General features: G+C 47.3%; 1 protein-coding gene across 1 annotated transcript in view; it reads left to right on the plus strand.

The window, feature by feature from the left end:
* Mybl2 (MYB proto-oncogene like 2) overlaps positions 1–18,937 on the plus strand; it is a 32,678-nt gene continuing 13,741 nt past the window's right edge. The window contains exons 1-6 of the mRNA XM_040732907.1: positions 1–251; positions 4,174–4,267; positions 6,225–6,296; positions 8,295–8,387; positions 9,615–9,835; positions 14,710–14,869. Coding sequence (XP_040588841.1) covers positions 232–251; positions 4,174–4,267; positions 6,225–6,296; positions 8,295–8,387; positions 9,615–9,835; positions 14,710–14,869 — 660 coding nt within the window. The 5' untranslated portion in view covers positions 1–231. The remainder of the gene's footprint in view (positions 252–4,173; positions 4,268–6,224; positions 6,297–8,294; positions 8,388–9,614; positions 9,836–14,709; positions 14,870–18,937) is intronic.

Below are 18,937 nucleotides of genomic sequence, written 5' to 3' on the forward strand. Positions count from 1 at the left end.
GGTCCGGGCGGCGCCGACGCACTTGGCGGGAGATAGGAAAGTGGTTCTGTGCACTCCCGAGGCAGCTGCAGTTCCTGAGAGCGCGCGACAAGACCTACAGACACGCAGACGCCTCAGAGCGCCGCCTGGGGCCGGGAGCGGCCGGAGCAGCCGGAGTCCTGACCCCGGCCCGGCTCCCGCTCCGGGCTCGGCCGGCGGGCGTGAGGGCGCGGCGCGGCCCGGGCCGGGGGGATGTCTCGGCGGACGCGCTGGTGAGCGCTGGGGTTTTCGCCCCTCCCCTTGGGTCTGTAAACTTGAGGTGGGGTTCCCCGCGGGAAATGCACCCCGCGCGGCCGCTCGGTACCGGGGCGCCGCCCGGTGCAGGGGTGCGCGCCACGCTAAGGGGCTTTAGGGACCCCTGGTCCGGATTCCCGGGCCCAGAAGGCCCTGGAACAGGAAAGCGCGGGTTTCCCCCAGACCTAATCCCGGCCCTGGGTGAGGTCCATCATCTCCCGCCTAATTGTAGGGTGGGGAAGGAAAGCTGGTGCGCGCCGTGTCAGCTGGAGGCTCACTACCTGGCAGGGAGAATGTCTCTCCTAGTCGCAGCGAGTGGGAGGCAGAAGTCTGGGAGACACTTGTCGTCCAAGAGTGGCTCGAATTTGCTGGCGTTCTTTTCTTGTTTGTATTCTGGGAAGCACAAAACCCCTGGGCCCTCGGCCGGGTGTGAGGGGATTTATTGTCTGTCTCCTGGGGATTCGGCGGCCGGTTCGGTTTGGTTTCAGAAGCCCTCTTCCTGTCCCACGCTGGTTTTGGGCAGCTGGGGCTCAGTAGAGACTGATGATGTGTAACGATACTGATCTGCCTGCAGCCGCTAGGCCAAAGGCAGGAGCCGCGTTTCTCTCTTACTAGTTCCCCAGAGGGTAAGTGGCTGGTTAAGCATGGACATTTCGTACACCTGTGTATCTGGGACCTGATCGCGGGGCTTTCCAACCTCTCTAAGGAGTGGGATAATGGGGTCCTGCCGTGTTCCCTCTGGGACTCTCCCATCCAGATCACCCACGGCCTCAGATGGCCGAACTGGGCTTAGGATGAAGATACGGAACAGAGATGACCTGCTTGCTTATTTTCAGAGTTCCTCGTGGCTTTTAAGTATTCGGTTCCTGGGTGCTGGTCTGGTTGGGTTCCCATGCCCCAGTTTCTAAGGCCCAGTGCCCAGGAAGAGCATCCAGGACTCGCTCATTTGGAGGGACCCCTGTGAAGCAAGGCCTCAGTGCTCTTGCCTCCTTCAAGCCCCAGTCCCTTTTCTGCCACATGTTATAACTCCCTTGTACCCCAGTGCCCCACTTCCCTCTTGGCCTCTGACTCACCTTTCCCTGGAGCACAGCCCAGAACCTCCAATGGCAAGAGAAAGGGCATGTGGACAAAATGTGATTTTTTTTTTTAAACTACACACTGGCCTCTGCTTTTCAATTAATGGGGAGGTGAGGGTTTATAGGGGTGGAGCCTGACACAGCATAATCCTAGTTGGCCTCAATGTTCACATCTGTTAAATGGAGACCTCCAGACTGAGTAGGCATGGTGTGAACGCCATCATCTCCACCTGTCTAATAGTGTTCCCATTGCACAGCACCAGAGCTTCCCTGTGCAGACACCTTTTGTTCTGGGACATTGGCTGAGTTTCTCGTAGATTCTGGGCCTTGTGCTGGGTACTGGAGAAGCAAACTCAATTGTAAATGCTTAGTAGATTTTGCCTTCTGCTTTACAATGGTAGGTGGTACATGCATTGGGTCAGAGAAATGACAGAATAAATCTGTTGTAGATCCAGTGACATGTATTGTTAGGTTTAGAAACTTCTTTTCATTTTAATTGAATTTTAACATTGTTTAGTAGGCAGCTTCTCTTTGTAAGTGTTCCTTCATTCACAAATCCACTCCTTTCCTGGGAAGCTGTTTCTTAAGGCTTCTCTGTGCCAGATTCCAGGTTGTGAAGGTGGAGCTGACCTTTGCGGGTGCTATCAAGACCAGAGGCTGGAGCTGAGGTCAGGGCCTGGTTTTCCAAAGCGTTTTGGGCGTGTAGGAGTGTCTGGGAAGCTGTGCTGCCTTTGGGGGAAGAAAAGGGAAGGGCAGTGTAGATACCAATGAAAACCCTCATGGCTTGTCTTGTTTGCAAATCTCTTTGCTTTCCCCAGTTGCAGATGACTGACCTAGTAGTATACCGGGAAGGATTAACAACCTGTAAGTAACTGGTTGTTTTCCTTCCTTCCTCCCTTAATTATGTGCTAGTGTGGTTAACACATTTGGGTGTAGGTGCCTCAGCGGTCAGAGGCCGTCCGATCCTCCTGGAGCTGGGAGGTGGTGGTAACTGGAGCTGGGAACTGAACTTGCGGGTCTCCATCAATTCAGTCCCTAAGAGCGTTCTTAGGTGTTCAGAGTGGGATCTCCTTTTTCAAAGACTCCAACAAAGAGAGTAGGATTTTGGTAGCAGTTAAATAAAAAAACTTCATGTTAGTTGGCCCCGAAGTGTAGGCAGGCCCCTCTCTGAGTGAGTCTACAGCACGGAGTTCCAGGATAGCCAGAGCTACACAGAGAAACCCTGTCTTGAAAAACAAAACAATAACAATCTTCCGTTTTAGTTTCTTTCTTTTTTTTTTTTTTTTGTTTTTGTTTTTTGAGACAGGGTTTCTCTGTAGCTTTGGAGCCTATCCTGGTACTTCCTCTGTAGACCAGGCTAGCCTCAAACTCACAGAGATCATCTGCCTCCCTAGTGCTGGCATTAAAGGCATGCGCCACCAACACCCGGCCCCATGTTAGCTTCTTAAAAAGTCTTCAGACGTCAAATGATTGTATTCTGTTATTTCTGCTCATTAATTATGCCCACATGCAGGCAAGAATTGGAAAGGGACTGGCAAGAATGAATAAATTTTTAATGTGTGATGGATATGCCTTTAATCCCAGATAAAAGGAATGGAAAAATTAGTGATACATGTTTTAGATGGTTTCCTAAGTGACTAGGACTTTAAATTTTTTGTTTTGGTTTTGGTTATTTGAGACAGGATTTCTCTGTTTAACAGCCCTAGCTGTCCTGTAGCTAGCTCTGTAGACCAGGCTGGCTTCTGCCTCCCAAATGCTAGAATTAAAGATATGGGCCACCACTGCCTGGCAGGACTTTTAAGATTTTGTATGCTTAGCCCAGCGGTGGTGGTCCACGCTCTTAATACCAGTGCTTGGGAAGCAGAGGCAGGTGGATCTCTGAGTTTGAGACCAGCCTGGTCCAGGACAAGCTCCTAAGCTACACAGAGAAACCCTCTTTGGGAGGGGGAGAGGATTGCAAGTTTGATGATTACATGTTGTCTTGAAAATATCCAGTGCCAGGGACTAGCTGTATGACAAGACTTCCTCAGTAAATCACACACACACAAAAAAAAAACATAACCCTGAGCAGGGCAGCTGGCTCAGCATGTAAAGGTGCTGGCACACACACATAGGCATACAGATAATAAATGTATTATTAAAGCTCATAAACCCATTTCATTGAGAAGAAAAGAGAAAGCAGAGTCTGGGTGGTAGAGTATGCCTTTAATATTAGCACTGGCAGGAAGATCCAAGTTTAGAGCTATCCTGGTCTACGTGGCAAGTTCCAGGACAGCCAGGAAAGAAACCATATAGACAGTGTATCAAGAAAGAAACTAGTGCCGGGCGTTGGTGGCTACACGCCTTTAATCCCAGCACTTAGGAGGCAGAGGCAGGCGGATCTCTGTGAGTTCGAAGCCAGCCTGGTCTACAAGAGCTAGTTCCAGGACAGCCTCCAAAGCCACAGAGAAACCCTGTCTCGAAACCCCCCCCCCCCCAAAAAAAGAAACTAGTGTAAAAAAGAAACCAGAAGGCAAAAATGTACCTGTATTTTTTGGCTTTTTGAAACAAGGTTTTATGGTACCCAGACTAGGCTTGACTTAATTATGTAATTATGATGACCAAACTCTTGATTATTTCCCCCCACCTCTGCACCCCCCTCTCCCCAAGTGCTGGGATTACCAGTGTGGGCCACCACACCCGGCCTGTACCTAACTTTTGTGAAAGTAGAAAAGAAAGGCCTGCCACCCCAAACCTCAGTTGACCTTACCCTTGCCCATACACTGGCATCCCCAGGTGAAGGTATGTAAACATGCTCTCCATGACCTTTAGCTTGCTTCCACAGTGAGGAGCTGGAGGAGTTGCACTACCAGGACACAGACTCGGACCTTCTGGAGCCCAGAGACAGCAAGTGCAAGGTCAAATGGACCCATGAGGAGGTGAGCGCAGCTACCCCAGGGAAGTGGGGTGGGGTGGGGGTTAATGACTGGTGGTGGTGCCTAATGTCCCCCCATCTGTGAATAGTGAAAACGTTGATGGGCCATCTATTTCTCTTTACCTTCTCAGAGCATTCTCAAACTCTCAAATCTGAGGACTGGGGGTGTGGTCCTCAGGCCTCAGGATGTGTGCTTCTTGTCCTTTATCTTAGTCTGCTCTCTGTTGTTGTGTCCTAATTCCAGAGAGTAAGTAGTTCATTACAAAAGGGTTATTCACCTCACCATTCTGGGGTGCTTATAATGAAGACGTTTTTACTGGCAGAGACTCTGTGTTCACAGGCAATTTAGAGTATCACACGACAAAAGGGTTATGTAAGAGGCAGCGGCAAACTGGCTTTTTTCCCCTTCCTTCCTTCCTTCCTTCCTTCCTTCCTTCCTTCCTTCCTTCCTTCCTTCCTTCCTTTCTTTTTATTTTTCAAGACAGGGTTTCTCTGTGGTTTGGAGCCTGTCCTGGAACTAGCTCTTGTAGACCAGGCTGGTCTTGAACTCACAGAGATCCGCCTGCCTCTGTCTCCCAAGTGCTGGGACCGCCCTGCCAAACTTATTTAAGATACTTACCCATCGGTCTGTGTATTAATAATCCATTTTGACAGCAGAGATTATATGACTTCAACACCTCTAGTACTCATGAGATTACCTCATACTGCATAGTGGAGATTAAGTTTAAATTTGAGTTTTGGTGGAAACATGTGACCTAAGTACCCTTGCTGCAATCCTTGTAAAAAATGTAAAGCAAAATAATTATTTTACATGTATGGGTGTTTTGCTTGCATGTGTGTGGGTGCACCACTTGTTTATGTGGTACCAACAGAGGCCAGAAGAGGGTGCCAGGTCCACTGGAACTGGAGGTGCAGATGGTTGTGAGCTGCAGTGTAGGCGCTGAGAACCCAGGTCTTGTGGGAATGAGCGGCCGCTGCTCTTAACCACTGAGCCCTCTCTCCAGCTCCTTTTAACTTTATGTATTGCTATTTTTGTGTGAGAGGGCTGATGTGTGCTACAGGTTTTCTTTTCCCTTGTTGTGTGTGTGTCTATTGAGATAACTTTTGGGTCAGTTCTTTCCCGTTCAGGTACTAGGGATTGTTATCAGGTTTAGCAAGTGCCTTTATCCACTGAGCAGTCTCTCTGGTACTTTTCTTTTCCGTTTTAAGACAAGATATATATATATATATATATGGGATTTATTGGAGAGACAGGATTTTTAATGTGTGCTAGGCAGGCCTCCCAATCTGTTACACAGCTGATAATGAATTTCTTACTTTTCCTGAAGTATATGCTGGGGATAGAGAGCAGCTTACACCAGGCAAGCATTGCAACAGCTTAGCTGCATTCCCAGTGCTAAGTGGGAAAGTGAATTGTTGTTTTGAGGTGGGTCTCTTGTATTTTAGGCTGCTCTGGAATGCCAGCTAGCTGTATACTTTAGGATGGCCTTAAACTGATCCTATTGAATCCAAGTGCAGAGCTTAAAATAAATGCACCCCCCACCCCCATTCTGTTTTCTGAAATTTCCCCACTCTGAGGCAGCCCATGGATACTTTGTAACAAGCACATTGGGTCTAGAACATCTGCTGCCTAAGTGTCTCTTCATCGTAGAACCCTGAATCAATCCTCCGGGCCTGCCACAATCAGCCTCCACCTGCCTGCCTACCTGCATGAAGAGTTAATCACCTTAGCTCCCAGCCTATCCCCCAGCGCAGAGTGGCTATTATTGTGTCTGCCTGAGGCTTTGATTACCATCTTCCTGGCTGTCAGGCAGATGTGTTGCTGCCTGCTTCTGTGACTAAAATGAGGCACTTAGTAGGCACACAGTTCCTGAGTGAATGTGTGAATATGGCGGTATTGTGGCAGCTGTAAAACATTGCACACGCGTGAGCTAAATCCTGAATCTTTCTTACACTGGCAGGATGAGCAGCTGAAGGCCCTGGTGAGGCAGTTTGGACAGCAAGACTGGAAGTTCCTGGCCAGCCACTTTCCTGTGAGTACCCTCCCTCAGGCAAGGGCTCTGGGTGGCCTGCTGCAGAGGTGCTTAGAAAGCAGAAGTGAAGCCTGGAGGGTGGGCGTGGTGTGCACCTTTAGTCCCAGCGGTGGCTGGGGGTGGGACACAGGGCTGAGGCAGGCAGATCTCTGAGTTTGATACTGAGCTATTTCCAGGACAGCCAGGGCTACACAAAGAAAACCCTTCTTAGGGGGAAAAAAAACAAACCAAGCAAAAGCCAGAAGGCACCCAATGAGAAGATTGCAGGCAGCTGCTTTAGCGCCATCGGGTCCTAGGCCCAAAGGCATGTTTGTATTTCTTCCTACAAGGCCGGAGCACCTGGATACTGAGCCATGAGCCATCAGCTTGACACTGAGGGCGCACCCTTTGAGCAGACTTCTAGCTGAGGTTCCTGTGCAGGTGGCTGGTATCACAACACTGAACTTTCCAAAGCCTTCTAGGGATGAGTGCTCTTCCTCCCAGGACTGCAGGCATGTAGACAGCACACACTGCTGGGTTCCCCAGGCATCTCAGGATGGATCAGCATACTTCTTTCTGTGCCCCCCCATCCCCTTTCTCCATTTCTTCCTTGTAATCTGAACTCTGTAACGAATAAAAATGTTGGGCTAGAGAGGTAGCTCAGTGGTTAAGAGCACTGGCTGCTCTTCCAGAGACTCCTGGTTCGATTCCCAGCACTCACAGCTATCTGTAATTCCAGTTCCAGGGCATCTGACACTTTCATACAGGCAAAACACCAATGAACATGAACTAAACATAAATACATCATTAAAAAATAAATAGCCGGGTGTTGGTGGTGCACACCTTTAATCCCAGCACTCGGGAGACAGAGGCAATCAGATCTCTGTGAGTTCGAGGCCAGCCTGGTCTACAGAGTGAGTTCCAGGACAGCCTCCAAAGCTACACAGAAACCCTGTCTCAAAAAAAAAACAACCAAAAATAGATAAATAAATAAATATGTTCTCCAAGAAGAAAGCAGGAATCATTAATAAGTCCACAGAACTTTTTTGGACTTTGAGATAATGCACCCCACACATATACTTGGTTCAGAGGGTAGGAGGTTCCTCGCTGTAAGCGTTTTGAGGGATCGGATGGGACATGTATTCCGGCACTCGGGAGTCACAGAATAGTGTGTTACACAGCTCAGATGGAAAGGTATCCTGGAGCTTGGGAGCCAAGCTCTACCACAGGTCTCAGTAAGCAAAGCAGCTTATAGCCCTGCCTCAGGGAAAGGCTTCCTCAGTGTATCGGCTCTGCTCCAGCAGGAGAGGGTCTTCCAGCTGGGGATGTTTGCCCCGTGTAGCAGTTTTGCTCTGGCAGGAGGAGGTTTCCTGGGGCGAAGTTGCTACAGTTCAGTTCAGCTCTGCTTCCCCAAGCCAGGTTTCCCCTGCAAAAGTGTTACAGCCCTGCTTGCTCTGCTCTGCCCTGGGCCGCCTCCGCTCTGCGGCAAAAGATCTTCACCCAAAGTTCGTAGACGAGGTTTAGTAGAAGGAGGCAGCTGCACCCACCAAGCTGAACATACACAGGGTTTATGTAGGGATTCTTGGGGGCAGGGTAGGGATTGGTCAGATTTCAGTGCTGAGCTCATATTGGCTAGAACTCCTGCTCAAGGATTGGCTAGTTTTCTGCACAGGTTTAGGGTTAGATTTGGCTCTGGTTTCAGGGCCAAAGTGTGTTTCTTTCTCTGATCCTTTTTAGTCTTTTGATTCTAGTTTCAGGGTCAGGGTGCATTTCTTTGGTTCTAGTTGCAGGGCCAAAGTGTGTTTCTTTGGCTGGCCCTTTTTCCCTACACTTGCCACAGGGCTGGAGTTTGTCCTTTGAAGCAAAAATAATGTACCTGTGTTCTGGTAGGCCAGCCTCTGGTGTGTGATGGGTACATGGCACAAGACACAGCTACCTGTTGTATGAGTGCTTGCATCCTGGCCCCTGAGCTCTGAGCTCAAGCTTATGGTCCCACAATCATTTCTGTTCCTGTCCCAGAACCGCACAGACCAACAATGCCAGTATCGGTGGCTGAGGGTTTTGAATCCAGATCTTGTTAAGGGACCATGGACCAAAGAGGAAGATCAGAAGGTAAGTGCTGGCGAAAAGACTGCATGCATAGTGGGCTGTCAACACTGCCAGTGAGTCAGACACCGTGAGATATCAAAACGTCCCTGTACCACTCCACTTTAGTCCTAAGTGTCTTCAGGAGAGAGAGAGAGGGAGGGAGGGAGGGAGAGAGACAGAGACAGAGACAGAGAGAGAGAGAGAGAGAGAGAGAGAGAGAGAGAGAGAGAGAGAGAGAGAGAGAGAGAGAGAGAGAGCGCGCGCGCTCTGGTGTACCTCCCTGGTGTCAGCCCATAAGATGCCATTTCACCTTGGTAGGCACAGCACCCAAGAAAAGCAAGGGATAAAAGCATTGTCATTGTAGATGCATACTCCCCTTCAAATGGGATGTGAGAACGGAAGAAACTTACATCACAGCAAAGTTGGGTGTGGTGGCACATGTCTGTAATTCCAGCGCTGGGACGGTGGAAGCTGCAGGATCAGGCCTTTAAAGCCAACCTGGTTGACATAGTGAGGCCCTGTCTCAATTTTTTAACTATACAGAAATGAAATAGATTATTTCCACACAGCTGGGCATTGGTGGTGCACACCTTTAATCCCAGCACTCTGGAGGCAGAGGCAAGCGGATCTCTGTGAGTTCGAGACCAGCCTGATCTACAAGAGCTAGTTCCAGGACAGCCTCCAACGCCACAGAGAAACCCTGTGTCAAAAAAAAAGAATATTCCACATAAAAACTCCTTTTTTTCTGTAAGCATCTACTCTTCCCTGGTTGTGGCTTTGTGCACATTAGACTGTGTGTATCAAGAATTGAGGTGGGAGCCCGGGTAGTAGTGGCGCACGCCTTTAATCCCAGCACTCGGGAGGCAGAGGCAGGCAGATCTATGAGTTCAAAGTCAGCCTGGTCTACAGAGAGAGTTCCAGGTCAACCAGGGCTACCCAGAAGAATCCTATCTGGAAAAACAAGGAATTGAGGAGGGCCTAGCTTGGGTAGATGTGACTGTTGGTATTTGTTTCCTTAGCAGCAGAGCCTTCCTAAGAGATGATTGCAGACTGAAGTCTAGCTCTAGGTAGCACACACAACCTGGGGCTCTCCCCTCCTAGTTTCCACAGAAGTGCGGAGGGGACTTTACGTAACCCTGTGGTGTCACCGGGGCTGACCTGTACAGTCCTGCAAGTTGAGACACACTGGATATGGCAGTGCTTTAGTGGAGGTGGTTGAGGAGCTGCTCCTTCACTGATATTTTCTTCAAGGTCATTGAGCTGGTCAAGAAGTATGGCACGAAACAGTGGACACTGATTGCCAAGCACCTGAAGGGCCGGCTGGGGAAGCAGTGCCGTGAGCGCTGGCACAATCACCTCAACCCTGAGGTGAAAAAGTCCTGCTGGACCGAGGAGGAAGATCGCATAATCTGTGAGGCCCATAAAGTGCTGGGCAACCGCTGGGCTGAGATTGCCAAAATGCTGCCAGGGAGGTGAGCTAACGTCTGGTAGATGGGGTGCAGGCAGGATGCTGTTCCAGCATGAGAGGCCCATGCTTCATGGAGTGACTCAGAGTAGATCAGTCCCATGTTCTTCAGTATTCAACCAGCCTTGACTCCAGGTCTCCCAGGACATGCTTTAGAAGGAAGAAAGTAGGTCTAAAAAGACAGTACCAGAAAAGGCAGGTTGTATCCTGCCTGTTAAAGGAAATATAATGGAAACACTAGTTTCTGTCACCATTTCCTACTTTCTACTAAATCTGTGGCGCCCGAGCCACAAACAAGTCCAGGGTATCAGGAAAAGAGAGACCAGACGTCCACTTGTTTGTACTAAGAGAATACATGTGTTGCCTTTATTGCCAGGAGAGAGAGAGAGGGAGAGGGAGAGGGAGAGGGAGAGGGAGAGGGAGAGGGAGAGGGAGAGAGAGAGAGAGAGAGAGAGAGAGAGTGTATGTGTATCTTTATTACAAGTGCTAACAGGTCTCTCCCTTGTAGGAGGGAGGAGCTTTTTATACAAGTTTACAGCACAGTGGAAAAAACCCCAGGTAGAAGAGATCGTTGTTTTCCTCCTGCTAGATGTTGATGTCAGAGGGTCAAGGCCAGGGCAGTAAGCCAGGACTAGAAAACAGAAAGCACTTGAACTGGAAAACAAGTTGCACTTGTAGGCTGACCAGCAACTCACAGAGACCCCATGGGGCTGGGGCCCAACAAAATCAGACTCACCTTTTGTTTGATTTTAAAGACAGGGACTTGCTGTGTATGCCACACTGGTGTTGAGCCCAGGTTGACTTCAAACTTGTGACCTTGGCCTCATGAGTGCTATGGATGTAGGTGTGCCCCACTATGCCAAGCCTAGCCAGTCTCCATATTTATGAATGATTTCTTGTTTTCGAGAATATTATACTTGTGAGTTCTTTCTTATTTTTGTTTTTATGTGTACGGATGTTTTGCCTGCTTGTGTGTCTGTACCATGTACATGCCTGGTGCCTGAGGAGGCCAAAAGAGGGCATTGAATGCCCTAGGAACAGAGTTACATTTGTGAGCTGTGGGTACTGGGAATCAAATCAAGAAAGATTCTCTGGAAGAGTAATTGGTGCTGTTAGCTATATTTTTCTGAAGATGGAGGTTTCTGTCCCACCTGGTCCTGCAGCTGTTTAGCCCCAAATAAACGCCTGGACACTATACTAATTGTTAAACTGTTTGGCCAATGGCTTAGACTTCTTATAGGCTAGCTCTCAATTATTGACCCATTTCTATTAATCTATGCATTGCCAGGAGGCTGTGGTTTGCCCACAATCTGGCATGTTACTCCTTCAGCATCATGGCATGTCCTCAGCAGCTTCTCTCTGCCTTCCTCTCCCAGCCTTCTCCTGGCTTTTGAGTAATAGTAACATCATAGACACAGATTAGCTTTCTGAGGCTCTGACTCTCTTTGCCTCCCCAATGCCCCATTATATCTGCTCGAGTTTCTTTCCTGTTGCTGTGATGAAACACTGACCTAAAGCACGTTGGAGAGGCAAGGGTTTTGTTGGTGGTTTTTTTTTTTTTTTTTTTTTTTTTTTTGCTTGCACTTCCAGGTCACAGCCGAGGAAAGTAAAGCAAGAGCTAGAAGCCCAAACCAGGGAAGAACATTGCTCACTGACTTGTTCTACATCACTTGTACTTCTAGGCTTATACTTAGCAAACTTTTTTCTTTTTGAGACAGGGTCCTGAACTCTGTGTAGACCAGGTTGGCCTTGATCTCATGGAGATCCACCTGCCTCTGCCTCCCTGCTGACTGTCACTGTTAATTAAAACTAATTAGATGCAGACACCATGATATGGTGGTACACACCTTTAATCCCAGCACTTGGGAGGCAGAGGAAGAGTTCGAGGCCAGCCTGGTCTACAGAGAGACCCTGTCTCAGGCTAACTAGGATGCCTATTATATCCCATTACTCCGATTTTGAATTAGGACAATAGAGCTTACATTATTGCTGTGAACATAGAATTCAAGTGCTAGTGCTATCTATGAGTATATTTCCTTCTTACCTGGCTGTTGTTCTTCCTAAGTGCCCCCCCCAGGTTTTTGTTTTGTTTTTTTAACTCTCAAAGACAATTTTATTAGTTTAAGAGAAATATAGTACAGGTTAGGCCACCAAGAGATGGAGAGAAAGTCATGCCTCTTTTTTTTTGTTTGTTTTGTTTTGTTTTTTCAAGCTCTGGATATCCTGGAACTCACTTTGTAGACCAGGCTGACCTCAAACTCACAGAGATCCGCCTGCCTCTGCCTCCCAAATGCTGGGATTAACGGCGTGCACCGCCACTGACCTGCAAAAGTAATACCTTTTAAATTAGGCATGGAATAGAAATAGCTTTTTAAGAAAAGTAAAAGTAGCTGTTTGGTGGTAGTGCAGTCCTTTAATCCCAGCACTAGGGAGGCCAAAACAGGTGGATCTTTTGAGTTATAGGCCAGCCTGGTCTATAAAGTGAGTTTCAGGACAGCCAGGGCTACACAGAGAAACCCTGTTAGGGAAAAGAAAGAGAAACCAACAAAATCAACCAACCAAAGAAAGGCCGAGGCAGAACTGGAGAGATGAAATTTTTGCTGTTCTTGTGGAGGACCTGATTTCAGTTCTAAGCATTCACATGGTGGCTAACAACCCTCTAACTCACTTCCAGAGTCTATAACACCCTATTCTGGCCTCTGCATGCACTGACTGCGCGCGCAAGTAGGAGTACCTGCTCCTTTGTGTTCATGACTGCTGCCCTGTTGTTAGATTGGATGTCTTTGTCCCTCATCCTGTTTGATTCCACCTGTTTATTGTTTTGTGCCCCTACAGCCTTCATTAGTATCCTGAGCTCAGTCCTCAATTTTATTTCACATTTAATAGATGATTTGAGTAGATGTAGAGTTTGAAAATAACTTTTATTGAGAATATTGAGAGCATTCCAGGATCTTTTCATCTTTCTTTTGATTTCATTTCCTGACAAGTTTCATGGGTTTTACCTTCCAGCCCTTTGGAAATTATTTTAACTTAAGAATTTTGGTTTTCTAAATTCTCACTCCTTTTCTGGACCAAGTTCCTAACATGTTTGCAACCACTTATTTCACTATTTATACTGTGTTAAAAGATCAAAAGACAAAACTCCTCCCCTGCATTGTGTGTTTGCTTAACCTATGGGTTGAGAGCCTTTTGATGGTCAGACAACCCTTTCACAGGAATCATCTTAGACCATTGGAAAACACAGATACTTTACAATTTATATCAGTAGCAAAACTACAGTTATGAGGTAGCAGTGAAAATAATTCCATGGTTAGGGCTGGCCACAACAGTGACCTGTACCAAAGGGTAGCAGTGGTAGGGAGGTTGAGAACCACTGGCTTGGTGTTTGGTTTTCTTTGTTTTGCCCGTCCATATTGGTTATTACAGGAGGTTTGCTTTGAAGGATTGCCTACCTGTGGTTGGCCCTCCGCAGTTAGGAGACAGTCCGTGAACATTGGTGAAGCCCACTGCACACCGCTGGTGCTTACCTGCTGGTGCCTTTTACCTGCCGGGTTTGTTGTCCTCTGGCCCTTCGGGAGGAGACGCTCCAAAAACTAATGCTTTTCTCTAGAATTACTCATTTCCCCAGAGCTAGATGATTCCTTTAAGGAGCTGTTGCCTGGGGTGCCCTGCAGATTTCCATGGAGTCCCGGTTTCTGTCTGTTGTGGCCACAGTTGCTGGCTCGTGTCTGCAGTCAAATGCCCTAGCACTGAGCTGCACCCCCAACACAGAAGCTGGATTATTTTAAAAGAGGAAACATCCGCTCTTCCTGCCAGGAGGTCAGGACAGGAGCTGGAGGTTGGACAGCTGCTCTGCTTAACCTGAGCCTGTCTGTGCTCCTCATTCAGTCTGGTTGCTCCAATCCTGGGGCTCTGGAGTTCTGGGAGGAGCCCTGGGATGAATTGATTGTAGCTAGAATCTTCCTCTAAGGTCAGTTAGGTTTGGACTCTTCGTCTCCTGGGCTGGCTGTTGGTCACGTGACCTCTTTCCATCTTCTGATAACTTCTAAAATCTGATTTGCTGCCACTTGCCTCCCTGTTTCCTCCTCTTTGCTCTTGTTTCTTGTTTTTTTTTCCTGAGACAGGGTTTCTCTGTATTGTTTTTGGAGGTTGTCCTGGTCTCGCTCTGTAGACCAGGCTGGCCTTGAACTCACAGAGATCCGCCTGCCTCTGCCTCCCGAGTGCTGGGATTAAAGGCGTGTGCCAACGCCCGGCTGTTTCTTGTGTTTTCAGTCTCTCCTTTGTCATGGCAGTGTGATCCTGGGAGGAAGAATAAAGTGTCTTCTTTCTTGACTCTGAACTGCCTGTTTTCATAACTTTAGTCCTGTGTATTGTCTTTGAGGGCCTGCCTTGTTTCTTGGTTGGGGACTCAACCCCTTCCTGTGTGGCATGGTGGTGGCCTTGCTCATGTTGGTAGCCTCATCTCCATCTGCAGTCACCTTGGTTGCTTGGTCCTGAGCAACTCTTCCCCTTCCATTCCCGCAGCTGCTGGGCTCTGATGTATCCCCCGCTCCCCCAGCCTTGCTCCCTTGCCCTGTTGTGAGGCCCACCGGCTTGCTGTCAGTTCTCACTGCTGTTTCTTCAGAGCAGCTTTCTGGGTCAGTCCAGCTTGCACTCAGTCCTGCCTTGAGTTCTGCATTTGCTTATTCCACGGAGATACTGGAGATTGCTAAGTCATTGAGAGCTACAAACAGTGAGACTTCATTGTAGCTCTAACCAATGCTTTTGGTACATTCGGCCTAATCTTCACTTACACATGGGGGAGAAGCTGCAGAGGGTGGGAGAAACCTCCAAGAGGCAGAAAGTGTCGGTCGAGTCAGAGGCCCCTGGATTTCCCCACAGGACCGACAATGCTGTTAAGAATCACTGGAACTCCACCATCAAGAGGAAAGTAGACACCGGAGGCTTCCCAAGCGAGTCCAGAGACTGCAAGCCTGTCTACCTGCTTTTGGAACTTGAGGACAAGGACCGCCACCAGAGTGCCCAGCCCCTGGAAGGCCAGGTCAGTGGCTGCCTGTGGCTCAGTCTCTGGGCTCCATTCCAGGGTGGTTGGCTTGCTTTATTCCCTGGTTATCTGACCCTATCTCTTCAATACCTTCCCCAGAGCCACTCATTTCTGCCCTGGGGTCTGAGTGGCCATCGTGTTTCTAGGTCTTTCCTTGTGACAACCTAGCCATAGTTTGCCTGTAGGATAGGAAAGCAGTCACATAACATTTTGAGAAGTGGGTTGGGGAGTTCTCAGCCTCTTACCCCTTTTAGCAACTTTTTTCTTAAAGGTCTTTCCAATCTACAAACTGAAAATTGCTTGCTATTTTTAAAAATTATTTTTATAGCTGGATGGTGGTGGTGCACACTTTTAATCCCAGTACTTGGGAGGCAGAGGCAGGTAGAGCTATATGAACTCCAGGATAGCCTGGTCTACAAAGGGCTACACAGAGATACCCTGCTCCCCAAAATAAATAAAAATTCAAAGGGCTACACAGAGATACCCTGCTCCCCAAAATAAATAAAATTCAAAGGGCTACACAAAGATACCCTGCTCCCCAAAATAAATAAAAAATTCAGTTTTATAGGGGTGTGTGTGTGTGTGTGTGTGTGTTAGAGCACATGTGGAGGACAGCTTGCTCATGTTTTTTCTTTTTGTGTTTTGCTTGTCTTTTTGGTCCTTTGAGACAGGGTCTCTCTCTGTAGTGCTGTCTGTACTGGAATTCATTATGTAGACCAGGCTGGCCTTAGACACATGGATCCTACTGCCTCTGCCTCCCTGGTTCTAGAATTAAAGGCATGTACAACCATGCCTCTGACTCTCTCCTTCTGCCACCTGACTTTCCGTGCATTGTACCTGCTGAGCCATCTCACCAGCCTATGTTTCCAGTGTAAGGGTTCTTATGTGTGGATGTGTTCTTACGTGTGGATGTGTTCACCATGTGCCTGTAGGAGCCCACGGAGATCAGGTGAGGGCATCGGATCCCCTAAAACTGAAGTTACAGAAGGTTGTGAGCCTCCATGTAGGTTCTGGGAACTGAACTGGGACCCTCTGCGAGAGTAGTTAGTAAAGTATTCTTAACTACTAAGTCATCTCTCTAGCTCCTCATTTGCATTTTAAAAAGGATCAGATTATTGAGAGAAACTATTCTGACATTTGACGTATATCTGCATTATGCTATAAAGCGCTGGTGTATTTGTAGCCACTTCACCACCACCGTTCCAGTCATTCCAGTGTTCACCTGCTCACATACCACCGTGGCTCCCCATTGCCATCTAGAACATTGGTTCTCTACTGCGGGTCGTGACTCATGGTGTGGTGGGGGTTGGATGGCCATTTCACGGGGGTCACCTGAGACCATTGGAAAACTCAAGCATATTACCATCTACCCAGAATTCCTTTGTGGTTTGTTTGGTTTTTTGTCAGCCTTTAACCTCCTATTATCTCCCTGATGCATTTCTATCTTAGAATTTCTACAGTTATAAACACTGAAACTGATGTGTGAATGTACTAAATCTCCACTCCCAAAAAACTATTTCTTTTTTTAAAAAATATTATTTGAGCCAGGCAGTGGTGACGCACGCTTACAATCCCAGCACTAGGGAGGCAGAGGCAGTTGGATCTCTGTGAGTTCAAGGCCATCCTGGTCTACAGAGTGAGTTCTAGGACAGCCTCCAAAGCTACAGAGAAATGCTATCTCAATAAACACTGTTAGAAGGCCCTTGAAGTTTGGTTGGATTTATTTTCCATCTGATGTGTATATGTGTGTTATTAAGTCCGAAGTAGTAGCTACCTCATTCATGCTCACTTTGTCCAGTAAGCATCATGTCATCAATGCATTGCACCTGCGTGATGTTTTGTGACTGCTGCCTTGCCAACTGAAAGCAAATAGTCTGGCAGTCCTGAAGGACAGGTACTTAGGAAGCCGAGCTGCATACCGTGTAACTCAGGAAATATGTTAATCTGCTCAAGTAAGGACACCACATCTGGTACAGCAGCTACAATTGGAGTCACTGCTTGATTGAGTTTTAATAATCAGCTGCCATTCTCCACTACTAGTTTAGCAGACAATGAAGGATTAATTTTCTCAGTCAAAGGGGGAGAGGCAATATTTTGGGGGGGCAGAGGGTTTGTGCATCTTCTGCTGAGGGTGGAGAGACTACTACTTCCTCAGGTGAGATAAGCCCTTGAGAATCTGAGAGGTTCAAAGTTGTCAGCCTCACTAAGATTCTCCCATACACTCCCATCCCAAGTTATAGGATACCATTCTTTATCAATTAATGACCTTAATTCTGCTTTAGACACCCTCCAAGTCTGGGACTTGAATTTTTCTTTGTAACTCAGCCATTATAGTAATGGCTTGGTTTTCCATAGCTTGAGTACTGTAGCTGCTGGGGAGAAGATTTTCTTCAAGGCCACTCTGAGAAACCTTTAAACCTATGGATTGAGACCCCTTTCGGGGTGAGGGGGTGAGCTTTCACAGGGGTTGCCTAGGTCATTAGAAGTCACAGATTTACTATTCATAGCAATAACTAAATCACAGTTACGAAGTAGCAATGAAAATAATTTTTTGGTTGGGGGTGACTACAACATGAGAAAGTGTACTAAAGGGTTGAGGCGTTAGGAAGGTTGAAAACCACTGCTTCAGACAGCTTATGTACATCTGAAGTTGGTCAGTTTTACCACTTAGTTCATTGTTATCCTTTACCAAATTCTGAGATGTTAGAAGTTGTTGAATTTTATTTCAAAACAGAAAACATTCCTTTGTCAACTCTTCTGGAGGAACAACCAACCACCAGCATCTTCATTTTCCTTATTTATAGTCTCCAAATACATTGTTTCTCACTGTCAGTGAATCAGATCATCAAATGCATTTGCCTCCTTACCACAGGCTCACAATACATTCTGAGCTTCTAGGAGAGATTTCAGTCACTGAAAGGCTTTAGTAACTGTAGGTGTTGACAAACTGGAAAACCTATTCAGATACTTCCTTTCTGGGCAGTGGTGGCACAGGCCTTTAATCCCATCACTCAGGAGGCAGAAGCAGGTGGATCTTTGAATTCAAGGCCAGCCTGTCTACAAAGCAAGTTCAGGACAGTCAAGGCTGTTACAGAGGCTGCCTGTCTTGAAAAAACAAACCAAAACAAAAAAATTCATCCTTATACTTTAATTGCTCTAGAACCATTTCTAGTTCCAAAAATTTTATTAGTCAAGGTTCTCCAGAGGAACAGAATTTATAGAATAAATCTGGCCAGGTGGTAGTGGCGCACGCCTTTAGTCCCAGAACTCTGGAGGCAGAGGTAGGAGGATCTCTGAGTTCAAGGCCAGCCTGGTCTACTGAGCAAGTTCCAGGACAGCTTCCAAAGCTACAGAGAAACCCTGTCTCGAAAAATAAAAAATGAATCTGTCTATAAATATAGAGAGGGGAAAGGCTGGGCGTTGGTGGCCACGCCTTTAATCCCAACACTCCCGGGAGGCAGAGACAGGCGGATCTCTGTGAGTTCGAGGCCAGCGTGATCTACAGAGCAAGTTCCAGGACAACCTCCCAAACAATTCAGAGAGAGACCCTGTCTCGAAAAACCAAAAAATATGTATGTATGTATGTATGTATGTATGTATATGTAGAAAGGGGATTTGTTAGAATGGTTTATAGCTGTAGTCCAGCTAGTCCAACAATGGCTGCCTACCAACAGAAGGGCCAAGAATCTACCAGTTGTTCAGTTCTCAAGACTGGAACTGTTTATCTTGTCTTCATTTACTACAGAATGCCAAAGAAGTAAGCTCTAATGCCAGCGAGAGTAAGCAGGCAAAGAGCAAAAACTAACTTCTTCCATGTCTGTAAAGGTGTGGCCCAGATAAAGGGTTAAAAGTGGATCCGCCCCCTTCACAATATTTAATGAAGAAAAATCCTTCACAGTGTACCAAACTGCTTGGGTTTAGTTACTTCCAGGTGTAGTCAGGTTGACAACCATGAATAGCCATCACTATTAAACCGTGTCTCCAATTATTTGTTTTTTATACTCAACTAAAAGGTCAAGAAACGGATTTATTGTTTTAAAAATTAAGACTGGAGACAAGATGACA

Source organism: Mesocricetus auratus, unplaced genomic scaffold (assembly GCF_017639785.1).
Source record: "Mesocricetus auratus isolate SY011 unplaced genomic scaffold, BCM_Maur_2.0 Super-Scaffold_100028, whole genome shotgun sequence".
NCBI lineage: Eukaryota > Metazoa > Chordata > Mammalia > Rodentia > Cricetidae > Mesocricetus > Mesocricetus auratus.